General features: G+C 31.1%; 1 protein-coding gene across 7 annotated transcripts in view; it reads right to left on the bottom strand.

Moving 5' to 3' along the window:
- The window catches only part of LOC142325064 (serine/threonine-protein phosphatase 2A 56 kDa regulatory subunit gamma isoform-like), a 166,549-nt gene that overhangs the window by 17,697 nt on the left and 130,657 nt on the right, over nt 1-18,195 (bottom strand). For all 7 annotated transcript variants that reach the window (XM_075366377.1, XM_075366376.1, XM_075366378.1 and 4 more), the window contains 4 exons: nt 16,374-16,504; nt 9,048-9,107; nt 415-628; nt 139-258 (listed from right to left, as the gene is read on the bottom strand). In XM_075366377.1, coding sequence (XP_075222492.1) covers nt 139-258; nt 415-628; nt 9,048-9,107; nt 16,374-16,504 — 525 coding nt within the window. The remainder of the gene's footprint in view (nt 1-138; nt 259-414; nt 629-9,047; nt 9,108-16,373; nt 16,505-18,195) is intronic.

Here is an 18,195-nt window from a genome sequence, read left to right as displayed (position 1 = left end):
ATGCAATTATTTTATCTGATCACAATTCTAAAAAAACAATAAAATTATACTTTTTGATCGATCATTCTTTGTAATAAAAAAGAATGCAGTAAAAATGGAGATACAATTTCAAATTTCTATTAAGTATAACTATAATACCTGAAAGTGTGGACTTGATACACATTTAGCTAGCTGTGAAAACATAGGCACCATAACTTTTTGGAACTCAGCTGGCTCGATGACATCCAATATTTCTTCTAACTCGTTAAGAAACATAACCTAAAGAAAAATTATTATATAGTAAAAACTAATTAACAATGCAAAAAAAATTATTTAAAAAAAATATAATTTTCAAAATTTTACAAGTACATGAATTATTATTTTACTTAAAAAACCTGACAAATGCTGATTAATTACTTATTTTCAGATACTTACTTCTTTAGGAGAATGTGTTTTCGGCCAGAATTTGAGGAGGCACTTAACAACTGGTTCGGTGAGCGATGGGTCCTTCTCAAGGAACTGTACAACACAATAAGCCAGCTGTGGGTGATAAACAGATAACGACTTGGCCTTATGTAATGGGAGTAATACCTTTAATAAAAATACCTTGTGTTCCTCCTTCAATGGTAAAGCAAATCCATTTATAATACTGCAAAAAAGGAAACAAAAGATTGTTTATAAATATAAACTTCTATATTAAATACAGAAAATTAATTCTTTTTATACATAAAATTCATTTTGTCATAATGAGGATATAACAATTATTCTAAGAAAAACCTAAATCATATTTTAAAAGTAATGGAAGTTTTTCACTTACTTCAACATGATCTTAGCTATATACAAGAAGCTAAAATGCAGGTCTACCAACAACTTCAAGTTTATAGTTGCAATATTGTAATTCTAGTTGAAGTTCATGCACATTACAGAAAACTTTTCAATTTTTCAGTCTCTAACCATCATGAATAAAAAAATCTCTCCTAGCGAATATATAATATTATGATATCTAATGAAGTTTTATTTCACTACTGTTTTATTATTTTTTTAATTATAATTTTTTTACGTATGCACACATACATAAGGCTGTAAACATTTTATTACAATACCTGTACTCTCAAAGATGATAGTTCTAAGGTTCAAGACCTTGTAAAGGTAGTCTCTATTATGCTATCATCAATAATGAAACAGAAAAAAATGTCTGATTATTGAACGATTTTTGAAGTGTTAATTTTTTTCAATAAAATTTTATTTATTAAAAATTTCTGACTAACCTTATAACAGGATTATGCTGTTTATTTTCATATATGAAAATAAATAAAAAGTATGTATATATATTTTTTTTAATCAATTCTTTTAAGAATCATCATACTCCTCTATACTATATACAAATATATTTATTTTATGAGATCAACCAAAGTACAGAATAAATAAAGTAGGATGAGTTACCTTATTATACCACTATATATGCAGGAGCGCTTTTCCAATTTACTCGTATCATCAGCTGCATTATATATTCATCTCAAATTAGATACATTACAAACTTCGTAAAATATAATAATATATCATGCATTTATTTATTTAATTTAAAACCTTTAATCTTTTTATTTTTTTTTTTATTGTAAACTTTTATTCAGTTAAATTAAAAATTAAAACAAAATTAAAAAATTAATTAACATTAAAAATTAAATTGTAAAAGGCAAAAATTAACGTCATAATAAAATAAAAAATAAAAAAAATCATTTTAAGAACAGTAATTACGCACGTTGTCCATTTAACTGAACTTACTTTACTAGATTGAAATGCATTAAATTATACATCACTATCAAAATAGATGGTGGTGCCATCTGCTTTTTTTAATTTAACTGAATAAAAGTTTAAAATAAAATGATTAAAGGTTTAAAATTTTAAATAAAATAAATAAATGCATGATATGTTATTATATTTTACAAAGTCTGTAATGTAATTCGAGATGAATATATAATGCAGCTGATGATGAGAATAAATCGTGAAAGCGCTCTTGCATATATAGTGGAATAAGGTAAGTCATCCTACTTTATTTATTCTGTACTTTGGTTATCCAATAAAATAAATAAATAAATATAAATATATATAAAACACACACACCTGTATCCAGAACTTAATCTCACTGATTATGAAATTAGGACAGATATTTGATTTTTAAATATAAGATATGTCCAACCAGCTGATATTCTTTGGCATATTAGTGAAGTTTGCAAGGGTGGCCTGAAAAGTTTTTAGCCTAACTTAGAAAGACATATTTTATCTTTCAAATATAGTTTTATTTTTCAACAAAGTTTCCTTTCAAGTCGATACACTTTTTCCAGCAATGTTCTAACCTCTTTAACCCTTCCAAATAGTAGCTGGTGTCTTTCTCTGCAAAATAGGCGTATAAACGCCTATAATCTTCTTGTCTGATGAAAATTTCTTTCCTCAAGCGAAACTTTAAGGTTAGGAAACAAGAAAGAGTCGCCTGGGGCCAGATCTGGTGAATACGTGGTCAACCAGTTCAAAGTGCAATTTGTGAATTTTAACCATGGCAACTGTTGAAGTATGAGCAGGTGCGTTGTCCTGATGGTAAAGCACTTTCTTCTTCTTCAAATGTGGTCGTTTTTTATAATTTCTGACTTCAGGTTATCAAGTAATGATGCGTAATACTGTCCTGTTATTGTTTTACCTTTTTGAAGATAATCGATAAACAACATTCCGTTACTATCCCAAAAAACAGTCCCCATTACCCAATAGAACCATCTTTGCTTTTTTCGGAGCAGATTCACCCTTTGTAGTCCACTGTTTTGACAGTTGTTTCATCTCAAGAGTGTAGTGGTGGATTCACGTTTCATCTGGTTATGAATAAATTCAAAAAATTTTGATTCGTTTTGCTTAAACTGTTCCAGCAGGGCCTTGGAAACGTTCATTCGAATCCATTTTTGACGCAAAGTGAGTAAACACAGCACCCAATGCGCGGATAGCTTCTTTTTTTTTATCTTCAGTCATTTAACTGGTTTGATGCAGCTCTCCAAGAGCTAGTCAAACCTATCCCTATCTAGTGCTAGTCGTTTCATTTCGGTATACCCCTTACATCCTACATCCCTAACTATTTGTTTTACATATTCCAAACATTGCCTGCCTGCACAATTTTTTCCTTCTACCTGTCCCTCCAAAATTAAAGCGACTATTCAAGGATGCCTTAATATATGGCCTATAAGTCTATCTCGTCTTTTAGCTATATTTTTCCAAATGCTTTTTTCTTCATCTATTTGCCGCAACACCTCTTCATTTGTCACTTTATCCACCCATCTGATTTTTAACATTCTCCTATAGCACCACATTTCAAAAGTTTCTAATCTTTTCCTCTCACATACTCCAATCATCCAAGTTTCACTTCCATATAAAGCGACACTCCAAACATATACTTTCAAAAATCTTTTCCTGACATTTAAATTCATTTTTGATGTAAACAAATTATATTTACAACTGAAGGCACGTTTCACCTGTGCTATTTGGCATTTTATATTGCTCCTGCTTCGTCCATCTTTAGTAATTCTACTTCCATATCTTTTCTCCTCCTGTTTTCACATTCAGTGGTCAATCTTTGTTATTTCTACTACGTTTCATTACTTTCGTTTTGTTCTTGTTTATTTTAAATGCGTTTTGTTCTTGCGTAGGACTTCATCCATGCCGTTCATTGTTTCTTCTAAATCCTTTTTACTCTCAGCTAGAATTACTATATCAACAGCAAATCATAGCATCTTTATCTTTTCACCTTGTACTGTTACTCCGAATCTAAATTGTTCTTTAACATCATTAACTGCTAGTTCTATGTAAAGATTAAAAAGTAACGGGGATAGGGAACATCCTTGTTGGACTCCCTTTCTTATTACGGCTTCTTTCTTATGTTCTTCAATTATTACCGTTGCTGTTTGGTTCCTGTAAATGTTAGCAATTCTTCTATCTCTGTATTTGAACCCTAATTTTTTTAAAATGCTAGACATTTTATTACAGTCTACATTTTCGAATGTCTTTTCTAGGTCTATAAATGCCAAGTATGTTGGTTTGTTTTTCTTTAATCTTCCTTTTACTATTAATCTGAGGCCTAAAACTGCTTCCTTTGTCCCTGTACTTTTCCTGAAACCAAATTGGTCTTCTCCTAACACTTCTTCCGCTCTCCTCTCAATTCATCTGTATAGAATTCTAGTTACGATTTTTGATGCATGACTACTTAAACTAATTGTACTGTATTCTTCACATTTATCTGCTCCTGCTTTCTTTGGTATCATGACTATAATACACTTTTTGAAGTCTGACGGAACTTCCCCTTTCTCATAAATATTACACACCATTTTGTATAATCTATCAATCACTTCTTCACCTGCACTGCGCAGTAATTCTACAGGTATTCCGTCTATTCCAGGAGCCTTTCTGCCATTTAAATCTTTTAATGCTCTCTTAAATTCAGATCTCATTATTGTTTCTCCCATTTCATCCTCTTCAACTTCCTCTATAACACCATTTTCTAATTCATTGCCTCCATATAACTCTTCAATATATTCCACCCACCTATCGACTTTACCTTTTGTATTATAAATCGGTATACCATCTTTGTTTAACACATTATTGGATTTTAATTTATGTACCCCAAAATTTTCCTTAACTTTCCTGTATGCTCTGTCTATTTTACCAATGTTCATTTCTCTTTCCACTTCTGAACACTTTTCTTTAATCCACTCTTCTTTCGCTAGTTTGCACTTTCTGTTTATAGTATTTCTTAATTGTCGATAGTTCCTTTTACTTTCTTCATCACTAGCATTCTTATATTTTTTGTTCATTCATCAGCTGCAATATATCGTCTGAAACCCAAGGTTTTCTACCAGTTCTCTTTGTTCTGCCTAAGTTCGCTTCTGCTGATTTAAAAATTTCCTTTTTAACATTCTCCCATTCTTCTTCTACATTTTCTACCTTATCTTTTTACTCAGACTTCTTGCGATGTCCTCCTCAAAAATCTTCTTTACCTCCTCTTCCTCAAACTTCTCTAAATTCCACAGATTCATCTGACATTTTTTCTTCAGGTTTTTAAACCCCAATCTACATTTCATTATCACTAAATTATAGTCCCTATCCATGTCTGCTCCAGGGTAAGTTTTGTAGTCAATGAGTTGATTTATAAATCTTTGCTTAACCATGATATAATCCATCTGATACCTTGCAGTATCGCCTGGCTTTTTCCAAGTGTATATTCTTCTATTATGATTTTTAAACTGGATGTTGGCAATTACTAAATTATACTTCACGCAAAACTCTATAAGTCAGTCCCCTCTTTCATTCCTTTTGCCCAGCCTATATTCACCCAATATATTTCCTTCCTTGCCTTTTCCAATGCTTGCATTCCAATCTGCAACTATTATTAAATTTTCATCTCCTTTTATGTGTTTATAATTGCTTCGTCAATTTTTTCATATACACACTCTACCTCATCATCATCATGGGTGCTTGTAGGCATACAGACATTAGCAATCGTTGTCGGCTTAGGTTTTGATTTTATTCTGATTACAATGATTCTATCGCTAAGCTTTTGAAATACTTTACTCTCTTTCGTGTCTTCTTGTTCATTACGAAATTTACTCCTGCCTACCCTTTATTATTCTAAAATCACCTGACCAAAAGTCGTTTTCCTCTTCCCACTGAACCTCACTAATTCCTACTAGATCTACATTTAACTGTCCATTTCCCTTTTCAAGTTTTCTAACCTACCAACCTTTTTTAAACTACTAACATTCCACGCTCCAACTTGTAGAATGTTATTTTTTAATTTTCTGGTGACCCCTTCCTTAGTAGTCCTCACCCGGAGATCCAAACGGGGGACTAGTTTACCTCCGGAATATTTTACCAAGGAAGGTGCCTCCATCATTGCTATATGAAAATGCAGAGAGTTACATTTTCTTGGAAAAGAAGCAACTGTAGTCTTCCATTGCTTTCAGCTGTGCAGTACTCAGAGGACTGAGTGATGTTGATATGGCTGTTTAAGTCGTCATGACTTAAGCCCTTAACTACTGAAAGAGCTGCTGCCCTCTTTCAGGAATCATTTCTTAGTCTGGCTCTCAACACATACCTCTCCGATATGGTTGCAACTTCGGTCCAGCTACTCTGTATCACTGAGTACTCAAGCCCCCTCACCAACGGCCAGGTCTCATGATTCATAGAGGGAGGCGGATAGCTTATGCATATCTCATTTTTCAGTTAATAAATGACAAACACATTGTTTCGATATGCCCATAGCCTCTGCTATTTCTAACCTTAATTCGTCGGTCATCCAGTACCATTTGGTGAACTTTTTCAATATCAGTGGTGGATGCAGTTTTTGGCCATCCTGAACGCTCATCATCAACCAAGCTGGTATGACCATGTTTAAATTCAGCTGTCCATCTTGTCACAGTGGCAAATGATGGGACTGTAAACAGTGTCCAATTCAGTTTTAATTTGTGTAGGCATATTGCCTTTCAAATGCTAGTATTTAATCACGGCACGATATTCAATTTTTTCTATTTTCACAAAAACAGTCACAATGACTTACTCGAACGATTATCAAACAACTGAGTGTCCAAAATAGCTGAAATTTTAGTGAGTACCTTTCAACGCATGCATGAATACAATCCCTAACTTTTGTTGACGAATGCTGCCATCTTTATGTTGAGGTTCAAAAATTTTCAGACAACCGTCATATGGTGAAAAAGCTGCAGGTGATGGAATGGTTAGAAAGTTCATGTGGCAATTCAATGAGGGACACAATAATGTGTACAATGAGTATAGGAGTGAGCGCCTTTCTATCATGAATAATGATTTGGTTACTCAAGTAGATGAAAAAATAACAGCAAACTGACAGCTTACAATTTGTTTGTTATATATAGAGATCTTTGAAATTTCATGAAGTTTTGGATGAAATCTTAACACAATACCTAGGCTATCACAAACTCTGCTCTTGGGTGCCAAAAATGTTAATGGAGATTCACAAAACCAAGCGATCAGATTCTTTTGTCTTTTACAAAAACTCTGTTCAGCCCTATAAAAATTAAGGTGATGATTTTTTGAGCTAAATATGATTGGTGATACTTGCATCTCTCAAACACCAACCTATATGCAAAATCCAAACACCAGTCTACACACAAAACACAAAAAAATCATGCACACAGTCTTCTGAGATAAGAAAGGGGTTTTGTTGGTTGACTTCTTCTTGAGAGATGAGACTATAAATGCTTCACTTGAGGCATGTTCAATTGTAGAATTTTGTTGCTTAACAATGCTTATTCACATGTTGCTAGTGAAGCTCAGTCTAATTGAACAATTTGGTGGGGAGTAATTAACACCCACCTTTGTAGTCCTGACTTTGTGCTGAGAGTCACTCAGCACAAAGTTACTTGTTTTTTATTGCAAGTAATCTTTTGCCAGATAGTGTTATGACAATGCTGACATGAAAAATGCTCTAAAACATCGGCTACTTCAACTGTTCTTTGAGGAAGGAATGAAAGATTGATAACAAGATATGAAAAGTGCCTTAATAATGAATGGTGGAAATTATATAGAAAAGTAGTTTAAGTACTCTTCCATATATATGTAAAATATATTTTAAAGAAAAGTAATTTATACTAATATTAAAAAAAATAGCCTTTAACATAAATAAGTTTCCTTCTCTAATCATATGTAAAAAATATAAACATCAAATGCCATCTATTTTTTAATAAAAATAAAATTGTAAACAGTAAATATTATGAATTTGTAAGCATTCAACATTGTTAGAACTCTTACAAGACAACTAGAATTATTTGAATTGTTATTAATCAATTCAACAATCTAAACCCAAATTGTAAAAGAAGGTAATTGATTAAACAAGAAAGATGACATGACAGACTGATAAAATTATAAACATAAAAAATGGGTAAATTAATATTTTTATCAGATAACATATGACGAGGCAGTTAATATGAAATGTACATTGAAACATAACAGAATAAAACGCTGCGCACCAAGGGCAGATAATTTCATTCCCTAATACTAATACTCCAAAACTTGTTGTCCCTTGTCCTCATATTTTCTGCCAGTCATCAGTGTTATGGGGTGACCTACTACGTCAACATGTCTAAACAATGTGCAATGACTGAAACCTTAACAGCAGAAAAAGTGAATGTTAGACACATTCATTGTCATCTAAAAACTGTCTATGATGATGATGATAATAATGTTGATTGAAGTGCTGCGAGAAGGTGGGCAATAAAATTTTTTGCATCAGAAGCTGGTAAGGTAAAGTGAATACTGAGCATGAGTCTTGACTAGTCAACCAGCTTTCTCAGACTGATGAGAAGTACCAAAAGGAAGAGGATGAATGAATTCAAAATGATTTATCGCATCACATAATAATGCATCTCCACTCAAATAGACATATCAAAAAAACAAGCAGAACACATTACTGAATAAATGGGTAAATAAATGTAAAATCTGTTGGTGGGTGCTCTTGTGAAGTTGAAATTTGAATCTATTCCACACCCTTCGTATTCATCAGCGCCCTATGGTTTTCACTTCTTTAAGCAATTAAAGAGGGATTTCAAGGGTTTTATTTCACTATGGATGATGATCTAATGTACTGATGGTACAGTACTAACGTACTGTACTGATGGTACAGTAAAGTTGGATCAAGGAAAGATCACCATTATTCCTCAATGATGTAATGAGAAAACTGGTTCACCATTGGGTGAAATAAATTTAAGTTTTTGTAGCAAATAAAATGTATTTTTATGTCATATTTGTTTTGTTTTTTTTTTTTTAACTAGCATTTCTTTTTATTAGCAAGTTATGATAATTTGTTTACCTTCCAGCCACCCTTTGTATATGGAGAGATTAAGAAAATTCTCATAACAATTTTATTAATGGAGCTTGTATTTTTATTTATTTATTATAAATTTTTCTAAAAACCTTTTCAATTCTTTCAGATAATAAATTAAAATCTGGCTTTACTTTATACTTATAAGTATGTTCATATAGTTTAGTTTATAGCTAGTACTTACCTTCCTAAGATTTCTAAAAGTTCAGCAATTCCATTATGGTGTTCTGTTTCATATATAAAGCTAAAAAAATAAAATAAGATTACAATTAAATTAAAAAAAAAAAAAAAATAAATATAAAACTTCTTAAAATTAACTTATCTTACTTTTTAAATACTCTTATTAAATTTTAAAGTTTAGATGAAGAAATATCAGTTGTTTCGTATAAAGAAAATTCTATATAAAATAAACAAAGCAAGAAGAAATATGTAATATTTATTAATAATATTCTCTATTGTTCTGCATTTTATGAAATAAGAGGTAAATAAATATATAATTGTACAGTCTGTTCATAAAGTTGCTGTGCAGTATGCTTCACAATTATGTGGTGCATTCTGTTCTTTTGGCATTGGATTGGTTGCTCTGTGGGTTTGTTTGGTGTTGCTCAGTAATAAACCAAGACATCAGCTGTTGAGCTGTGATTAAAATATACTTAGTTTCATTTATTTGAATCGATAATTGTGAGAAATGTAATTGTTCCTTCAGTAAAGGAACACATTTTTCTCTTTGAAAATGTCTCTCGTGAAGGTGACAATTTTACCGATTTAGTGAAGCAAATGTTTTCTGAAAAGTTTCCAAATATTCTTCCTGTTCGTAACTGCAATGCAGTTCAACACAGTTCTTACTGAAAAAAATGTTGAGCAACAGGCTCTGTTTAAGACACTGATCTAAGTGGAAGATCACCTAAACTAAACAAATAGAAGCTGCTTGGTATTTCAGATGCTATAACTGAAAGTCTACCAAAGTTAGTACAATAGCAGGATGATGCACAATAGACTTGCTTACACGAACCACATGATGCTACAATAGACTTGCTACTGCACATAAAACTGTAAGAAAAGAACTGAAACTTTTCCACAATAAAATAATACGTGTTCAAGAACTGAAACCAACAATTCATACCAAAAGACTTAAATTACATCAACGGTTTAAATGTTTTATTAACCAAAATTCTGTAGGTATCCTAGACATTTAGCTTTTAACAGATGAAGCACGGTTTCATCTGAGAGGGTACATAAATTCACAAAATACACAATTGTGGTTGACAAGTAACTCCCAATAAAATACATGAACAATCTTTACACGAAGCGAAAATTGGAGTCTGGGTCAGTGTGAGTAGACCATGCATTGTGGGTCTATTCTTTTTTGAAAATGCAGTTAACAGTGAATTTTATCATGCTGTTTTAACAAACTTCCTTATTCAGTTAACAGAAGTGGAAATTAATCACAGTTGGTTCCAACAAGATGGTGCCACATCCAACAGGTCAGTGACTATTTTACAAAATGTCTTTGGTGAACAAATCATTTTGAGGGGTTTGGGCCTGCACCATCGCTCAATCTGACTTACCCATATTACTTTCTATGGGAGGGCGACAGCAAAATAAGTAGTGTATCGCATCAGACCACGCATGATTGATGAACTAAAAACCGCAATAAAGATATACATATGAGACATTCTAGTACATCAGGTAGTTAAAGTATTTGAAAACAAACTGAAACGTGTGCAGTATTGTATCATGTTGGAGGAGGTGACTTTCAACACATTTTATAAACTATTCCAGTTATTACACATCCATTTCTATAAAATAAAAATACAAAGTAATAATTAGGAAAGTTTCATCATTATACTTCCATAATTCCAATGTACAGAAACTTTCCAAATGCATTGTAGAGGAAAGTGAATATAAATAGTCACATATATTTTTTATTAATAGGGTAACAGTTCTCTAAAATTCACCAAGGAAATAAATAATATCTTTAATTTTATATATAAATATGATTCATTTTTTAATTTAATCTCAAACTTTTGAAAAATTATAATTTTCATTATTTTAAGTAATATAATACATTGTATGTGTATGTAAATACAAGGTCTGATAACAAAGTAAGCAGAGTTTTTAAATTGCATGCACTATATCTTTCAATTGAGTTGATTTTTTTCTGGATACTGGTAGTATTATCAGTGAAGTATGTGCTGATTTTAAGCCAGCCGCAATACTTAGTTTGTGCTTGGCAAGTAAAAAAGCAAGATGTTCTTTACTCAGTGATCTTTTGTGCGGCAAAAGGTAGGATGAGGGTGTTTGAAGTTTTTCTTAAAAACAGAATTAAGGGAAGCAAAATATTTAAAATGTTAAAGGCCTTTGGCAACTATGCTAAGTCACAATCGTGAATTTATGAGTAGTAAAATACTTTCAGGAAGGCCAAAAAGACATTGAAGATGATGTGAGGTTCGAGTATCCTAGCACATTAATGAAGATATCAAAAAAAGTTAAAAAAACTGCTAATCGTAGAATCACAATTATCAAGGTTGCAAAGAAGTAGGACTTTCACACTACTCATGCAAAGTTATTTTTACTACTGCTTTGAACATAAAACACAGGTGGCAGCAAAATCTGTTCCAAAACTGCTAGATTTCCACCAAAACAGATTAACATAATCATTGCTCAACAAATGCTTACTGACATTGCTGAAGACCCACACCTGCTTCACATCATAACTGGTGATAAAATGTAGGTGTATGGTTACAACATTGAGTCAAAGGCTCAATCGTACTAATGGAAGTTTTCTGCTGAGGACAAGACAAAAAAAAAATCAAGTTTAAGTCAAACGTGGAGTGCTGCTGCAACCATCCTATTCTCCAGACATGGCTTCCTGTGAAATTTTCTTATTTCCCAAACTTAAAAGAGACATTCATTGGAAAACTTTTTCACAACACATGAGATAAAGGTGAACGTGTAAGCCAAACTCAAGGTGATACTCAAAGAGGCATTTCACCCATGTTTATCAAACTGGAAGCTACAATGGTATAAGTGTATAATTTCATAGGACTACTTTGAAGGAAAAGAGAGGAACAATGAAGATTGAATAAATACTTTTGAAGAAAAATTAAAAATTCTTATTACTTTTTGATCAAATATAATTTTAAATTTATAATTTTTATATAATATTTGTTCATAAACAGAGTGAACTGTTAGTTATGATGAGCAAATATAGCAAATTATACATTTATTTTATCTGTACACGAATCTATATGTCTGTTATCTTCAGAAAGTCCACCATAACAATTTCATACTGAAATTTATTTTCCTAAGAAGTTATAGACATGAAAAAATTTCACTTACTCCGAAACACTTTCAAAGCAAATCACATCTTTTAATCACCAACGATAATTTTCAAAAGTTAGAGTATTAAATATGCTAATTTGTTCAGCAAAAAGTTATTAAAGATAAAAACTAAAGATTAAAAATGTGACATGAATATATATATATATATATATATATATATAAATAAAAAGGTGAATATGATATATGTATATCAATAAATGATGAAGAGTATAAAGCTAAATTTGATTTTTTTGAACATAAAAAATTCTTTGTCATAACACAACATTAACCCATTCAGAAATAGGATAAATTTAAAAGAATTTTAAAATTACCTTCGTCAAATAATTTACAAATTACACTAATGTAAATATCAAAGTACGTCTCTTTATGAGAGAAATGCCTCCTTGGAAACATATGTACTAGTTACTAGTTACACAAATATATTTGTAAACAGAATATTTTAACGATGGCCTAATTTTTATATATCTGTAAGTAAGTAAAAATTATAGAAATCAATTCATTAAGAAGATATTATTATCAGTCCAATTTACATACTACAAACAGTAAGATAAATGGATTGTATATTTATTTTCTTCCTATTACTTGAAGGCAGACAAAAGTATGTAAACAGCAATACTGAGAATCTTACTACACTCTTAAATCTGTTAAACATGTCTTACTGTCTTATAGAAAAGCAAAATGCAAATTTTAATATTTATACCCAGAAAATGAATGGTACCCATGTCACAAGAAGTGGATTTTAACCTATGTACAGGTTATTTTTAAGCCAAAATAAAAATGAGATAATTTTACATCTTTACCACTACTAGTGTCAAGTCTTATTGCACTAAAAATATTTTATTTTTTTAATTATGCAAATTGTCTTCATGGCTTGTACAAACATGAGTGAGGTGGTGCAGAGGGACAGTGACAATGAATTTTTTGTGAGGGAGGGAATGGATGATCCAGTTGCCTTTCAAATTGCATCTCTCTTTGGTCAGTAGCCTCATACAATTTTTTTTTGGCAAAAAAACATTTTTATGTTATCATTGCCCAGAAAACAAAAATATAAAATACAAAATCTAATAAAAGAACATCAAATCTTAAAGTAAGATATTAAAAACAATGACAAAAAAATAAACTAAAATATTAAACACAAAAACACACAACTACTGTAAAAAAAATTTATTAACACTATTAAAAAGTATGGAAAATAGTAACACTGGAGAAATGAAAACAATCGGTCCAAAACTTCTTTATTATTGCCCAAAATTTGACAAATATTTCTGACTGGACTGCATGCATACTTTGGAGAAATGAATTCATGATATATCCAAGTTTACAGCTGGGCCAGAAATTTTAAAGGAGAGCATGAAGCTGTAGAAAATGAGCCACAATGGGTGTTCAGGACAAGTTGACAGATGACAACATTCAATCGATCTGTAACCTCATTGAAGATGATGGGCATCTTATGGTAATAATCGGTTGATGAAATTATGCACTTTCCATTATCACAAGGCCGCTTGGGTTCCACAAATTCTTAGAAAGGTGCGTTCTAAGGCTTTTAATATAAAATCAGAAATAGGCCTGACAGAAAATTTGCCCAAAGGCTCTTAAATTGATTTCAAGAGGGAAATAATCTTCTACATCAAACAGTCACATATGATGAGACAAAGATCATTATTACATTTTCGATTTGAAACTGATGAGTATAGAGTGACATAAAATCAACAGCCTGGCTCTGTAAAGGTGAGAATGTGTCCATCAGCTGAAAAAGCATCATCAATTCAAATTTATTGCTTTATTTTGTAGTTATATCAATCAATCATTATATTCCTCCACTGCAGTGACGTTTTTTGGCAAATACTGATTTTTAAATTAAAAAAAAAAATTTTTAATAATATAAATTTTTATATGTCAATCTTTCCCAATCCACAATTATCAATATTTATAAACTGGATATCAATATTAAAATGCCTAGTGGAATTGTGAGCATATATTTGTTGCTAGACTATATAGACTTATTCAATTATCTATGATTCAGTGTAGTTTTTGGTGTTATCTACTGGATATTCAATAATACTACTAATAATAACATTAGTAATAATATCTACTGGATAATTCAATGTTATGTATGTACGTTATGTAATGTAATAATGCTATATATAGTCCCATATATAAACATTTCTGTTTTTCTAAGAACACACAAGTGTGTGGAACTCTGGAGAACATTCAAAAGACTGTGACCGACCGGTTAAAAGCACTACCAGTTGAAGCCTTCCAGTGCTAATACCAGAAATGGGAATGACTCCGCCAGTTTATAGCTGCCCAAGGGAACTACTTTGAAGGGGATAATATTGTTGTTTGAAACAATTAAAAACATTGCTAAAAAAAAGTCAGTCTCATTACTTTTCTCACACACTTGTATGTTCTTAGAAAAGTAATGAGACTGACTTTTTTTTACCATGTTTTTAATTGTTTCAAACAACAATATTATCCCCTTCAAAGTAGTTCCCTTGGGCAGCTATAAACTGGCGGAGTCGTTCCCATTTCTGGTAGTAGCACTGGAAGGCTTCAACTGGTAGTGCTTTTAACCGGTCGGTCACAGTCTTTTGAATGTTCTCCAGAGTTCCAAAATGACGTCCTTTTAAGACATGTTTCAATTTCGGGGAAAGGAAAGCGTCACAAGGATTCAAATCTGGTAAATAGGAGGGTTGAGGAACCGTAGGAATGTGTTTTAAGGTCAAACATCCCTGATGGAAATGGCCATGTGACACAGGCATTGTCATGATGAAGCATCCACTTGTCTGCAATGTCTGGTCTCACGTGAATTACTCTTTTCCTGAGCCTTTCAAGGACACCTTTGTAAAACACTTGGTTGATAGTTTGTTCTGAAGGAACAAATTCTTTATGCACGATACCCTACTGTCAAAAAACCAATCAGCATGGTCTTGATCTTTGATTTGCTCTTTTGACATTTTTTTTGGTAGAGGAGATGATGGAGTGTGCCACTCTTCGCGTAACTGCTTTGTTTCAGGATTGTACTCAAATATCTAGGATTCATCCACCTGTGATCTCACATGATTGAAGAATTCTTGGTCATTGTCAATTCTCTCAAGATCAACGCATGCGTTTCTTCGATTGTCCTTCTGTTCCGTTTTGTGAGGCATCAATTTTCGCACATACCTTTCGCAAGTCAAAATCGTCTGTCAAAATTTGATGTACAGTGAAAGTGTTTAAATTTAACTGTTCACTCATCATCCTTATTGTTAAATGATGGTGTCATATCACAAGAACCCTCACATGATCAACATTTTTGTCAGATTTTGAACTTGAAGGTCTCTCTGAGCAAGGTAGATCTTCAACCTGTTTTCGGCCTTCCAAAAATGATTTGTGCCAACCAAAAACTTATGCTCTTGATAAGCAATGTTTCCCATAGGCCTGTTTCAACTTTTCAAAGGTCACACACTCGCGGATTCCCCAAGTTTAACACAAAACTTGATTGCACAACGTTGCTCTAAATTCCGATGCTCCATTTTTGTAACAAACAACAAAAACACAACTTCACTGATGGTGCTGTCAAAAATAATGTGTTGGCTGAACGGGGTTGAAACTCCGTAATGAGCATGTGGAAGAGATGAACAAACACCAGTCTAGCACGAACCGGTAAACACAGCATTACTTTTCTCACACACCCCATATGAAATATTACAGAGCAATATGGCAGAGAAATCACATGGATATCAAGCTATTTGTTGTAAGTGGTGTATAATAATTTTAATAAATTCTTGAAATTGTAAACATTTAAAAAAAGAAAGTACAAATTACAAGTACCATTAAAAATTTACTACAATGAATTGGGAAGAAGATTTTTAGCTATTTTAAAGAAATGATTTCATAAAAAATTCTTTTTATCTAAAAATCTGTTTTTTAGCAATCGGTAACTCTTACCATGATTTTTTTTTAATTATACCATTAAATAAAAAAAAAAATTAACATTACAATTGGTATATTATAATTAAAGAAAAAGTCATTAAAATGAAGGTCTGAAAAAATAATTATAGCAATATGTTACATGCAGTTAAAAATTTTTGCTGTTCTGAATAATGCTTCTGAACCATGTAAACCATGTTTCAAAAGCATTAAAAAAATAATGTATAATTGCCTCCTAAAAGTAAATACTTACCTATAAAATATATTATTTATTTGTTTTCTAATGTAAGCTCGCAAACCCAAAAATTTTCCATAAATTCTATGCAATGTTGTCTTCAAAAAATCTCTCTCCCTAGGATCTTCTGAATCAAACAATTCAAGTAACTGGAAAAAATAAGAAAAATGTGTCATAAAAAATAAGATTTCATAATCTGAACTATATATGAAATCAAAATAGAAACAAAATATTGTTATATTGATAAAAACAAGATTAATACACAGAATGGTTTAAAAATTAATTTTTGAATTGCTAAAAAAAAATCTTTTTCAGTTTGTCAATTAAATTCTTGTACTTTGAATTGTATAACACAATGTTTCTAGTTATCTATCTTCTCATAAATGTACTGAAACTTTCCTCAATGAAAAAGGTTTTTATTCATTGGAGGGACAGTGTGTCAATGTAATGATGAAGCCTTAATATGAGAAAAGTCAACAGAAAAAGACATATAGCTCTAATAGGTTAATTTTAATGGTAATTTCCTTAGTTGTTTCCTAGCCACCACATATTACTGGCTAATGTAATAAAGTATTCATTCATATTAAAAATTGTGGATGTAACACAGCTATACGACTGCAATCTCATACTATATTAGCTCCAAAGATGCAGTCTCCTGCAACATATCTTTGAGATTTCTGAATTATCATGACTCAATAATTCACAGTTGATGGATTTATGATATTGCAGATAAAGTATGAATAAAGTGAATAAGTATGAAGTATGGAATGATAGTAGGTATCTCTTCTTATGATATTTATATAGCATCATTATTATATTTTTTGTACAATAATAACTTTCCTTTCATACATTAAAAATTGTATACTAATAATGTATTCCTAATTATTATAATTTTTTAATTATGGGCATAGTATAAAACTCTGACTTGACAGCTACATTTATTTAATCACTCTATTGAACAGTCAAATTCTTTTATGAAATTAATTTTATTTTTTAATAAAATAAACTTAATTTTTTTTCTATTAACTATCATTTGGGCCAATAACTCCCATACAAAACACCCACATGGATGCACAAATATTAATCAGTTTTAATACTATATACCTGGAAACTAGAAAAAAATCTGAAATAATAAATTTGTTTTTAAGTATCAAATATTAAACTTTGCTTTCCACTAATATAGAAAACAGAATGTTTTCACTATAATATAGAGAATAAGAACTTTAGAATAGTAATATGTTGTAACTAAAACAATTATGGCATTAAATACTAGCAGGCTTACTGGTTGGAGTTAAAAATAAAATAATGCTAGCCAAGGGAACATGCATTAGTAAATTCTTTCAAGCAGGAATTTTTAAGTGTCATTAAGAAATTTATGTAGAAAAGATAGGAATAATAAACAATGGTTTTTTTTTAAATGAGAATTTTTAAATATTTAAAATTCCTTCCTTTTTACAAAGAAATTTATTAGATAATATTTACAAGTCTATTCCATTGAGGAAATTTAAATTATTGAATTAGTTATTTATGGCCGTTTGAGTAATTTTTACAATTCATGGCTGTAGATATAGAAGTAACGCTTTGTAAATGGTAAGTTTCTGATTCTTGCTTTTCTTACAGAATTTTGATGGTTTATCAATAAATATATATATTTATATGTATCACACAAACTATCACATTACACAGGCGATTAACCCAGGATAGCCATCATCAAGATATTATGAGAGATATAAAAAAAAACTATTAACACAAACTTTCTCTCAACTTTTTTAGGGATTTAAAAATATGTAATACATATTTTGAAAAAATGATATTTCCAAACGGAAGCTAAATAAGAATA

This window comes from Lycorma delicatula, chromosome 5 (genome assembly GCF_047948215.1).
Source record: "Lycorma delicatula isolate Av1 chromosome 5, ASM4794821v1, whole genome shotgun sequence".
NCBI classification, from domain to species: domain Eukaryota; kingdom Metazoa; phylum Arthropoda; class Insecta; order Hemiptera; family Fulgoridae; genus Lycorma; species Lycorma delicatula.
This window is presented reverse-complemented; position numbering and strand designations above follow the sequence as displayed.